This window comes from Megalops cyprinoides, chromosome 23 (genome assembly GCF_013368585.1).
Source record: "Megalops cyprinoides isolate fMegCyp1 chromosome 23, fMegCyp1.pri, whole genome shotgun sequence".
NCBI classification, from domain to species: domain Eukaryota; kingdom Metazoa; phylum Chordata; class Actinopteri; order Elopiformes; family Megalopidae; genus Megalops; species Megalops cyprinoides.
This window is the reverse complement of record NC_050605.1, coordinates 9,593,937-9,607,019: the sequence shown is the minus strand read 5'-3', so window position 1 is coordinate 9,607,019 and position 13,083 is coordinate 9,593,937. Positions and strand designations below refer to the sequence as shown.

The window sequence follows — 13,083 nt, the reverse complement described above, 5'->3', positions numbered from 1 at the left end:
TTCCCTGTGTTAAAGTACTGTATGCCATACACTGCAGACCATGTCACTCGTGCACACAATTTCAGTGGATGGAGAAGTTATGTTTCCTTCACATTGGTTTACTTTCCATTTCTGGATAAACTGAGACCACACAGTGTTATGAATCGCTTCTTCATGAGGCTATGGCAAATCAATGAAGCATCTCACCATCACTGTTCTGGAAACACCTGCGACTGATGTATGATGCAGAGTATAATGTAAGTTGTGCCATTTGAGGACCCATTAAAATGATCACTGGCAGTGGCAGTAATTTTGCAAACCCTGCCAGCAAACCTATGGACGAAGAAAGGGAGTGTGACTCGTGGGGTGCTCGAAAAGAAAAATAATTTAAAAAAAAACAACAACAACAGGGGCTCCCAAGTGGCTCAGTCAGTAAAATCCCTCATTCTGAGTATAGACTGAACACTATGGCCCAAGTTCGATCCCAGCCGTGTCACCGGGAGCTCACAGGCGGAACACATTGGCTTCGTTCCGCTGGTGATAGGGGTGGGTACGCCGGCAGGGGCTTCAGTCCCATTAGCAACAGCGACCACTGCTGGTCGATCGGGCGCCTGTGATCCACGTGCCACAGCTGCATGTGAAATGTCTTCCTCCGACTCATCTCTGTGCTAGCTTAGCTTTTGGACCACAGTGAAGCAGAAAAGAAGCAGCGGCTGACATCACGTGTCTCGGAGGAGGGAACGTGCTTGTCCACGCTCTCCCGGATTGACAGTGGGGGTTGTGCAATGGGATCGAACATCGATGACAAATCGGGCGTTCCAAAAATTCGGGGAATTAGCCATTCCAAACTGGGGAGAAAATGGGAAATGAAAAAAAAAAACAGCAGTGGAATTTGGATGTCCCTCAGGCTTGAAAGACGCATGCAGCAATTAGCAAGATGAAGGCCATGCACATGCAGCCTCGGTGTGGCGGAGGACGCCGGATTCACACACCTGCTGAGAATGCATCAACAAAAGATCCAGCCTCACATTTTCATGGTTTACTTTGACAGAATAGTACTGCACATGTTCACGGAGGTAATGAAGCAAATTTGAGACAACATACGGCAAACTGACTTTATTAGCATGTAAATGTAATACATCACCATCTGAATGGATTACAGATGTAGTCTTACATAAATTAGGTTTGCCATTTTTGCATCCACTTCACATATTTAAAAACAAAGATGCATATACATCTTAATGTGAGCAAAAACATCATTTGGCATGGCTAGCAGTATTATGTACAGTTAGAACACTAGTTACTATACTCTAGCATCTTAACTGTTTTTTCTGAATACCTACAATGCTAACCATAAGTCCTTTTTACCATTCAGGGCTGAATAATTTTCAGCACTGAACTTACTTACACTGGTCTACATTATGTTGGCCAAGCCATTTCATAAAACTTTACTTCTAATTTGATCTGATTTGGATATACTGTAAAAAACCACACAATAATGCTGAATTTAACATACTGTGCTTTAAAGATGTGCATGAAGGATTACTTGTTTTTTAAGCGTGCAAAAAATAAGTCTCAGGCTACATTTCTTGAGAGCACTACCTGCTATGCAAAGTCACTGTATGTACTAGCAAGACTGACGTGTACTTGGCTGTGAAGAATTTCTGTACAAGAGTTTAATTTTACATTCTGAGAGCAAGTACATAGTGAGACAAAAGGAATTAACATAGTTTTGAGGTCTTTCGTTAGGACTGGCACTAAGATGTATCTTCTCTACTGAACCAAAATCAAAAACCAAAATCAAAAAAAGGAATATGTGTATTCCCACTGTTCATGTGAAAGATTTTTTTTTTGCTATTGACACTCAAACCCTGCGAGGGAGGCACAATCACAGCACAACAGCCACTGTGTTCAGATGGACAAAAACCTCACTGTAAGGCAAATATTTTGATTGTGCAGACGATGATGCTATATACTGACTTGCTTTGTTGCAAAAGCCTTCTGGGAGTATAAATCCCCTATTTCAGCAGCAGAATGAGGAAATGGGACACATTCTGTACATCTATGTTCACACTACATTGCAGAAAAAAAAACATTAGCTTGTTACACGGTAACCATTTTTCACAATTATTTCCATCTAATCACAGGAATTCTACTAAGGAACTTTTTTTTTGGAAACTAGAGTTCATCAGCGACAACAAAATCATCAGTATCAAATGTTGTCATCTCCAGGTATTTTTCAGGGCTACTTACTATGCTACCAAAACCTTGAAGCATGTACAGCACTTCAACACACAATTTCATTTTTGATCAGACAGAGGTTATCCTGTGAAATGTAGGCAACCTCCTATAACTATATATTTACTATTTACGTCATTAAAGAATCTCAAAGAAGGATACATGCAAGTATATACCTCTTTCAGAGAAATGCAGGGAAAGCATTTGTTTGGATATAAGAAGTCATAAATATGCCAGATAAAGACTAATTAATAACTCTCCCTGGAGTTCTCTGAAGAATCTCTGATGTTACTTCCACCCAAGTGGGCTGAGCTGTAGAGCTGTATAATTCACAGAAGCAACATCCTTGTCTAGCATTTTTAGCAAGCCCAAGGAGTCAATAAGCAAGCTCGCAAATGCTTATTACAGTGTAGTGCATCAGCATTCATACCACTCTGATAACTGCTGACTGCCCTGAAAGTCATTCCCACTGGCTACCCGCACTAGACAAAACATGTCAAGAAAATTGATCCAATTTAACTCAGTTAATGTCTGCTATTGACTCGTAAATGTGTTGTGTTTCCAAACTTGTTTGTTCCTAGTTAGACATTAGAAGCCTATTGAAAGTGCACACAATTTGTCATTGATAAATGAAATAATAATAATAACTATGTTCCATCAAGGTCACTGCGCTGTGTATCTATGCAACTGAGTGTCCCATCCCAATGGGGTCGTTCCCCTCATACACGATCCCTGTCTGTACCGGTCCCGTAATGGTGGAGTTAGGTCCCCACAGATGTTAGGACAACGAAATCACTAGCCATCTTCCAATGTAGACTGAAGACCCAACTCTCCAGACTGCATCTCGGTTCCACCTTAATCCCAGCCCCCTAACACCTGCTACCTCTAGGATTTGATATGCATTTTATGTGTAGTATTGTGATGTATTTTGGATTCTATGACTGATGTAGTGTACATGGCTTCCATTGCCTATTCAGGTCACACATGTTAACCTAGGGTGGGGCTTGAATGGTGTTATGCTCACACTCACTGGTCTGTGAGTGTTGTTAGCCTGGCCTGCTCATTCAACTTGAATGGATAAGTTTCTGTTCCATTGTGCTGGAAGTCACTCTGGATAATAGTGTCTGCTAAATGCATGTAATGTAATAATGATAATAATAAAAACAGTTTCAGAAGCTAATATAAGTTAGTTTACATGAATGATTATCAAACCCCCTAGTCCCCCTTTCCCATCCATCCATACAGTGTTTTTTTTTTGCCACTGCAGTCTGGTCTCCCAGAAGGTTTAATTATCAGAGAACAGCACTGAGTGTCCTTAAAACCTGAGCTTTCAATATACCGATATGGTGCTGGTGAGGAGGGGTCTGTTTCTCACAGCCTTCCCAGCATGCACCATTCATATCCAATCAAACTGCATCATCTGTGTTGTGCGGAAGGTAACATTCCAGAAGCCTCTGCCATGGCAGCACCTCATTCTGACTCAGTCTTGCCTTGGATTAAGACTCTATTAAAAACCCACTACAGAGTAGAAGCATGTGTAGCCTGAGGAAATGTGCCTTAAATGGGAAAAAAGATGGCACAATAAATTAAAATTGTGTTTGAACATGGGAAATGTAATTTCCTCCTTCTTGTTGAAAAATATGAATCCTTAGACTGTCAGACAAATATCATCAATGCACTGCAAGCATATTTTATGTTCTTCACTACAAGCATACATTGAATTTCTCCCTTACATGTGAATTGTGCCATCTTAATCTCTTAACGCCTTGTTCAATTAAGAGTATTGTGTGTGACCATATATGACACAGAAACAAGAACTGAATGAGACAAATTCATGCCTTTCCCACTACACGGCCGCAACCAGGCTAGCATAAGAAGGAGCCAAAGACATCTGCCCTAGCAATGCATGATCTGGCATGAAACCTGTTATGGAGTAACAGGCCAACTGGCATTGGTTGAATAGAGAGTCATGTGTCTGTTATGATGTTTTAACAGAACACCAAAGGTGTAATACAGCATGACTTAAAACTTCATACACAAGGGCTTTAGAGAATGGCCACGAATAGCCATGAATTCATCCAACAGTGCCTACAGTATGGGAATGCTGGTTTCAACGTTCTTTCGCCGCTCAGCGGGCAATGAAGTTTTGAAGGCTAACCCCCTGCCAAATTTAATCCAGTTGCTTCTGCAAAATAGGGTCATGACACAGATACAGGACTGAATAATAATAATAATAATAATAATAATAAACTTTATTTATATAGCATGGAATACAGCTCAAAGTGTTTTACAAGAGAAAAAATAAAAATCATAATGTACAAAGGAAAATAAAAACAATGAAACAATAAAACTATGTCCAGGTCAAATGATTTCAGAACCATTAAACCTTTGTTTGATTTTGGTTGGTATCAATACTGTATTTGCACCATTGCAACTTCTTACTTCAGTATCGTGATTTACTTAAATGAAAAAAAAAAAATGAAAAGGCAAAAGCCTGCATATAAGTACAGTCGCTTAAGGCAAATTACGATCTTCAATTTGAAGAAAATTAAAAAAAAAGAGGTAATGAGGACTGATGGAGGTACAATGCACAACACATAAGACTTCTACAGTGATGAGCTGTGGAGTCAACATTCCTGCTAACCTGTACATTTACTTCTTTAAATGTATCTGCTCATCCCCTCCTCCCCCAAAAGCACAACTGTAACTGACTTAATTGGATTAGATTAACCAATTCTGCCTGAAATCCGGATGAAATGTTTGCAGGATTTCATCAGGTAATATGGGTTTTCTCAGTAATTTACCCCACCATTACCATGTAACACATCAGCTCTCGTCTATATCTGATTGGAAACCAATGGCATGAGTCACGTAAACACCTTACCCTGACACCCATAACCCAAATATGCCAGTACTATCATACAAAACCCAAACAAGGTATGTGGGATATTCCACCATCAAAGCAGAATGAGTCATGTAAACACCATTTTTCAGAATAATCCTCCTGCTAAGATTACACCTGCATGGGTTCAGTGTCTTGCTAGGACTCTTCCAATCTTGGGCATTACCAAGGATCTTTCAGTCTATGCTCCAAAAGTTACAGTAATAAGTGCACAAAGTGATGTTCAGGTAAGCTTAATCGTTTCACAAAATCTGTTGAATGAGGTGCAAACACATGAGCGCTTCTCCCCCCCCCCCCACTCTGCATCCATACAGTCTACGAATACAAGCCCCTCCCCTCAGCCCTGGCTGTACACTTCCCTCTATTGTCTGCTGGGGCTTTAATGCGGTATAGGTGGCAAATTACAGCTGATATAAACTACAGAATATCCATGCTCTATTTCCTCAAGCTGTTGTCTGCCATTGTTGACAACCTTGAGCAGAACAGCCATCTGCAATAAGCAATTTTACAAAAGTGCTAAGAGAACAACACACGATAATTGCAATAAGTGAGCATCTTCTGAGCCATTCCCCCAAATAGTAACATTTTAAGAGAAAATTACAGCCTGTCCTCTACAGGGCTTATTCATGATGTTCTGATTACCATGCATACAGGAATATTAGCAGCGGCTGCATTTTGCAGAACATGCAAACAGCTTATTTGTAATATGACCATAACAAGGGTAAAGACCATAATTTGGAATACTAAGTAAAGCTATTCCGTTTCACCATTTTTCTCCACTTTGCTGCATTGGCTCAAGTGCTGTTATGCTGTTCTTTAAAGACTCAGTCATGGGCCTGCTTAACTAAAAATAATGTTTATTGCAACTGTAAGGTTGCTCGCCTATCCCCTTTCTTTCTTCTTTTCATTGCCTTTTCAAACACTTGTTTTTGGGCTTGAGTTCCTGTTTTTTCTGCACTTTAAAACTCAGACTTTCAGGGTACTGACAATATCTAATTGTTATCAGGCAACATGGTGATGTAAGTGACCTCAACCTACCTGACCTTAATGTGGCTGAAAATGGAAATAGTATCATTTTAAAAACTGAGAAAATTGTGGATTATATAGTATTCCAATGGCCCTCTGGTCTGGCATGAAAAACTCCAAAAGACAGTTCAGAATTGTTCAATCTCTGAGTTCATAACACCTCAGAACGATCCCCGACTTGTTACCACTGCATACCTCACTTCTTGAGTGCCTTAAAATTGATTTGACACTACACCACCATGCTGCAGTGACGCAGATCAGAATCGGCGGCCTCACTTCGTCGTCCCACAGGACCACAGCACAAGGCCAACCCAGGCTTCGTCAAAGCACACTCCCTGTGTGCACGTGTTCCCTGCATCTTGGTTGCCCTTTAACGACAGCCACTTTATGTACTGTATCAACATTTATGAAGATCTTTAGAGTATTTCCTTCACAGTATTTCCTGTCCTTATTAACTCTAAATCTATTTATTAGTTATCTCTTCTATGAAAAAGGTTTTTTTTTTTTTCATCTCACAATCGCATTATCTTAAGTTTGGTATCAAACACGGGTCATCATATTGCAGTTTCAGCAGTAAAAACAACATGTTGTCAGCAGAACTGGTTAGATATGTAATCTGATGACTTTTCAATATTTTATTAATACTGGAGAACAGGCTAAACATATGCACACAGATTTGCAGTTTTGATACATATGGTGGTCATAGACGCAGTGGAACTGCACATGAAAGGTTATAATAGATATCAAAGAAATAATGTCTTAAATTCATTCAATCATTCAAACACTGCATCTGTATACCAGATTTTCTCTCATATAAATGTTGACCTGAACAGTCATCTACATATTTTTCATACCCAAATCCATATGCTCTAAACTGTAGAGCTTCCTTATTTAACCATTATTTTAGCATGCAGACATTTTGGCACGAACAGCCAGATCCAGGGAGGGCAATTCCTAATATATGCAAATGGAAAACTCACCATAAAAGCTTATTATCCTGGCTTTGGCAGTGGCCAGGTTTGATCTGCATTATGACCAACTACTAGTTCAGTGGAAATTTAAATCACACCATGTAAACAGTCCTGCTACATAACCTTTCAGTACCTTTGAATGTCCCAATGTCCCAATGCAACTGGGAGGCTTTTTATACAATAGATTTTTACTTCATAGCCATTATATGTTTGCTATGATTCTTGTTTAAATTCAGGCGCATGCTCTTCAAATTGCAAATTTGATGTCCAATATTGGTTATGTAGAGGTCACATCTTCTCTACTTTCTGTCTCTTAATGTTGGAAGAAATTCCTAAATTCACAACATGTTCCCATGTGTTTAACCTTTTTCTCAGAGGCCCATCATTTTTAACCACTACGAGAGGAATATTTTATCCCAAAATGTTATTTATACTTTACAGCCTAGAACTATCCAATCATCAAAAATTTACCAACCTAACAACCTAATGTTCACAGGCCAGCCAACATTACTGGTCTCTAGAGCCATTACATGTTTGCCTACATTGATCTTCCTTCCTGTTTCAGGGCTACTTAAAGAAGAAACATACAAAATGGAAATTAATGTTCCCAGCATGATAACACAAGCTACATCTGGCAAGCTACAAAGCATCTACAATTTGTACAGTTTACCTATTTTTGCTTTTCAGTGTACAATGTCTTGTAAAACAAAACTTATTTTAAGCATTAAATCTGACATCACATTAAAGTCCCTCTCTTTGTCTAGCATTCTTTCTTGAACACTACATTAAAAGCTAATGCCAAGGCACACTTAACTTAAACACACACACACACACACACACACACACACACATGCACACACAACTTTATGTGTGTGTAAAGTACATCAGGAAATGAATATAATTGCTGCATCAACCAAGTATAAAATATTTTGCCTAAATAACATTGAAAAATGCAGACTTTTTCAGAGTGAAGCGGCTTGAACCAAGATCCAAGATTGTAAGCATTTTTTGCAATATTTACATTTAAGGATCCACACTCACTATAAGGTAAAGGGTGGAGCTGGAGAAAATCAAGTTACTCTGTCAACCCCTGACATTCTGGACTCCACAATTTTATTTACTTTATTAGTTTTGTGTAAAGCACAAGGTGCTACACATTAAGGTGCCATTGACATTGTGCTCAGGGAGATTTTTTCAAGTTTACATAATCTGGCTCTGCAGAAGATGTATCATCCCAGGCAGATCCTACAACTGGGGGCTGAGATGCCCTGGGCAATTTCCTCAAACAGGCTCAAGGTGGCCACCTTGAAGAGATAATCTACTTTAGGGCTGAACGTTTAAGGCAGTGCTTTAATTTGGTGATATAATGAGCAAAATAGTAAAGTGCTGTGTTAATAGTCCTCCCAGAAAAGCTTGTGTATTTTGAGAAAATAAATTGTATTTTTCATTATTTTGCATTTCCAGATCACACGCAAAGACACTATTTTATTTTGCTGAATCTGTAAACAGTCCATTTTTGCTACTAATTAGGGAGTTTCTGTATATAAATATAGCGTAGATGCTTGACCATATGTTAAACAATTGAAACTTTTTATGGAACAAAAATCATGGCAGTGCAGGTAAATCTGACATTGATGGAGCCCATTTCCCAGTGCGATTCAATAAACTGCTAAATAAATTGTGACATGTTTCAATACGTCACTGATACGTGCTCAATTTTCTGTAGACACCCGATTTAAATTCCCCTGTCAGACAGTGGAGATGTTAAAGAATCAATGCCCTACAGCTATGAAAACGCACACTCCCTAACAAAAGCTAACCAGTTCGATAAACTGAATGATACGTTGTCACTATGCAGATACTGCCTGCGCCTACTGCAACTGGCAGGTTTGTGTCCAGTTTATGTGTGGTGATTTGAAAATCAAATGCTGCCAAATAATTTTCCAACATTCAAATGGAACGGAACGCACGACCTGGCTCACAGACATTGTGTGCTATTGATAAAAACCGGCTGCTTGTGCGCACCAAACAGACAATTTCAAACAAATCCTTACGGGTGTACGTAAAAATGATAACTTTCTTACACTACCAACATACGGAATCTTGTGCATGGCATGACATTAAAGGACGCCCTTTCAGCTCTTGTTTATATGCTTACTGAAGAAACTTCATACACCGGTTATTTTAAAACACACCTCTCAGAAAGGCTATTAAAATAGCACGTCCGTAATGGGAAAGCACTTGCTAAGCGTGCGCGCACACACACCAAACCAAAAGTTACCACTGAATGAAGCCAGCAGAGCATCTATTCTCCTTGAACGTCACCCTGAAACATGGTCTGTTTAGTGGGTAATGCGCAAAAAGCCAGCATTCTACGCTACAACTTCCACTACCACGTACTAGCTATGGACCGCAAGTGCAATACCTCCGCTATACCCAGATGGGTGATTCGGTGCAGCATGCAACGACTTTCACCAACGTGCATTAAAACACAAAGCGTTTTGCTACTGTACCTCCTTCCTGTTCTGCCTGAAGACAGGCGGGGATGCTCTTCTTCCAGCCCGGCATTTCCTCTGCAATGAGTGCATTCAGAAGGTTTCAAAGACAAACCTTTGGCGCATTTCAACCTCGGTACAGGTTTCCTATAGTGTGTATCCCCCGTTCTCTCCTTTTTTCCTTTGCCGGGTGTAATCCTCTACCGCGTCTCCCACAGCCTCGTTGTGGAGAGAGCGAGGGAGGTAAAAGGAACGAAAAACGTCAGGACAGCACCGAATGCAACGAGAGCCCTCTGCTCCACGCGAGCCAGGATAGGATACCAACGTGGAATCTCTACATGACAAGCAAACCTGCGCTGCGTCGCATTTCAGTAAATCATTTGTTAGTCGTGTTTCCCCGATAACAGGTGTAGGCTATGCTATTTTACTAATAATTCCCAGCAGTGGATACAAACGCAGTGCTGTGATTTGGGAAATGGTCTAGTCCACGTCATGAGACGGTGTGCTGGTGCCTGTGTACCTTCATTCAGTTTGACATGTGCATGTTTGGCAATTAGAAAGAAATTAAGGTTGTAGGTCGAGATACATTTTGCATAACGATGGTAGTGAGAAAACCATGTACGAGATTAGTAGAGATATAGGCCTATTCATTTCAAATCGAAACGGTAAGTGGTAAGAGCCGCACTGATTCAACAGCACGTACTTAAAGTCTCAAGAGTAAAAGGAAACCCAATTTAATTGGACACGGATACCAATAGTGTCATTTTTGCAGCTTGTATTCCGCACATGCGTGTCGCGACCACATGGATTGGAAATAGTGGAATCCATAGGACAACACATACTACAACAGTGTTAATATACGATGTGTACATACAATGCGTGTACCGTTAATGTAAAAAGCACTCTAAATGACTCCAGCATAGCAATATGAGAACATTCTGAGTTGGAAGTTAATAGAAATTCTTATTTTGTCGTCCTGGAAATAGGAAAGATGGTAAAGACTATTAAGCAGAGAGGTCCTGGCAATGAAATGAGAAATTAATGAGTTCCAAGTTAAGAAGCAGATAGGCAGAATGTCTGATTTGCAGCTAAGTGTTGACAGAACAATCACCCTGGAGTTTGAGCACATTCGGTCTTTGCCGGTCACAGCCACATTAAATTGACAGTTGCACATTTACAGGTATGTCTGGCCTCCCACTCTGCAGGTATCTCTCTTTCATTGCAAAACAACCCCAAAAATAAATCATCCCCTGAGACCACTCTGAAACTGTCATATACCCAGTAGGTAGAGAAAACGTTGATCCATGTTGTGTACTCTTCTCATTCGCAGCCACACAGGAGCACATATGCACAAATCCTTATGTTAACATCACAATAGTGTATACCCGATGAAATGAGGCAACATCTAAATGCAGTGATTCATTCATGGAGAGAGAAATATGCCATCTAATGATTGACACAAGCACAGACACCTCAATACGGTTACCCCTCGAGATGGATGCATTGTAATATAACAAGTTATTGAGGGATGCTGATAGCTACATGGCATGTCTGGTGATTGAATTAAGCTGATCTGCACTACGATCAGCAAGTATACACTTGCAGCTAGAGTATTGTCTAAGCAGAGGACCCACAGCAACACGACAACACCACCCATCCAATACTTCTGCACATCTTCCCTCGTTGAGGGACATCGCTGTGGCCATGCTAGTAATATAGTGATATGGTAACTTCCTTCTCCCTTATGCCTGGGGTCTGGACCAAGCAGGACCAATTACAGACAAAGCTTCATATTTAGCAGCCCAGTCTTCCGAAGGCCCGGCTTGCTGACTGTCATACGGAAAAAAGAGGAAGGAAGAGGGCACTGTTGGCTTTTTCTTCTCCACTGTGGAAAAAGGAATCGGCACATCCAGGTCTGCCTCTGGCACAAGACATGTTTGTGGCATCTGTGGCATGTGGTGCACTGATTGGTGGAGGAGAAAGAGAAAGAAGAGGCAAAACCTCTTCCCAAAAGCTTTTATTGTCCATTTAACATTTAATAACATGAAAATCTGCCTTTGGCTTGTGTTTGACACAACTACACACCTGTGCACACATGCAGACACACACTTACACACCACATAACAATAAAATATTAATTTGAAGATAAAATCAAAATTGCAAATGTGCTTTGCTTATAATCTGTAATCAGGAATCTAAATGATAAGATATACTGTAGCTTCTTTGCTGGGGTTTTTTTTGTGCCACCAAAGTCTGCAGTAGAGTGGAGTGTGTCAATTTGGACGTCCTCTCAGTCTGCCACTGTCCTCACATGGGAGAAATATCCTTTCCCTCCCTGTCAATGTGGTAATGAGGGGTGGACTCCTTGAACTGTAAAAGTCAATGACTCCGGGCTACGGAACTCTGGAGGAGGATGCAAGCAGGCACACAACGACCTCATTAGTGGGCTCAGCGGTAGTATTTGTAGCTTTAGCATTAGTGCCAGCATTAATATAATCACAATCAATGTCTGTACAAGCATGAGCAATGTTTATTCTGTTCTTTTCCATCTATCTGTTGACATACCAAACAAAATTTCAGGAGGAGAATTCACAGAAAACCCCCATGTAATTAATCAAACCTTCCTCCGTCCCAGTGTTTCTCAATCATACTCCTGGAGCCCCCCTGTCCTGCATATCTTCTATCTATCCTTGTTCCAGACACACCTGATTGATTAAATCAGGTGTGCTCAGCTAATCAAAAGTGCCACTGATGAGTTCAGTCAGGTGGGTAGAGCAGGGAAAGATGGAAAACGCGCGGAGCAGGATTGAGAATCAGTGCTCTGTCCCATCTCCCCCTTTCTTTTTCCTGTTCGTGATTTTGCTATCAATAACCTTGGTCCAAGGCCAGGTGCAATCCCTTCGTCAGACTCCGTGCCTAGTAAAGTTTGGCAATAACCACATCAAACACAACATTCAGTAGCTGGAATGTAACTGTGGTAGGATTGCACAGTCTTTTATGACCAGATTATTCCTTAAACACCTCATTGAGTGGCCACTAAATGGTGGCGGACAAGAACAGACACTATTCAGGTAATCAATATATTTTTCCCATATTCTACCCAGAGTCAGCAATCAGCAGCGAGGTCTGTCACCATTTTCCACAAGGTACAAACCACAGGAAGTCAAAAAATGTCCAATAAGCAACTTGCTACTGTTCATTCTGTCAGCCACATCAGCCTCTGAAACAGAGAGTGTCAGGGCTGGTGCAGTACTGAGTGAATGGTGCAAAAATAGGCCACAGCAAGAGAAGGCCATAGGAGAGACACTGCTATTAGTAGCATATTGATCTGGCGACCTCATCAGTTGGATCTTTGAGCTGTCCCAGTGAGACAGCATCTATCAAGCGACTCACTTATTGGACAGACTCATGACTAAGTGTTTTCTTTTGTGAGGCAACATCATAGGACTGTGGGTGTCCGCAGTGGGCCGGG

The 13,083-nt window shown here is 40.7% G+C and overlaps 1 protein-coding gene across 1 annotated transcript in view; it reads right to left on the bottom strand.

Moving 5' to 3' along the window:
* The window catches only part of LOC118770405 (glutamate receptor-interacting protein 1-like), a 200,235-nt gene extending 190,283 nt beyond the window's left edge, over positions 1–9,952 (bottom strand). The window contains exon 1 of the mRNA XM_036518051.1: positions 9,630–9,952. Coding sequence (XP_036373944.1) covers positions 9,630–9,684 — 55 coding nt within the window. The 5' untranslated portion in view covers positions 9,685–9,952. The remainder of the gene's footprint in view (positions 1–9,629) is intronic.
* Between the last annotated feature and the right edge of the window lie 3,131 nt (positions 9,953–13,083).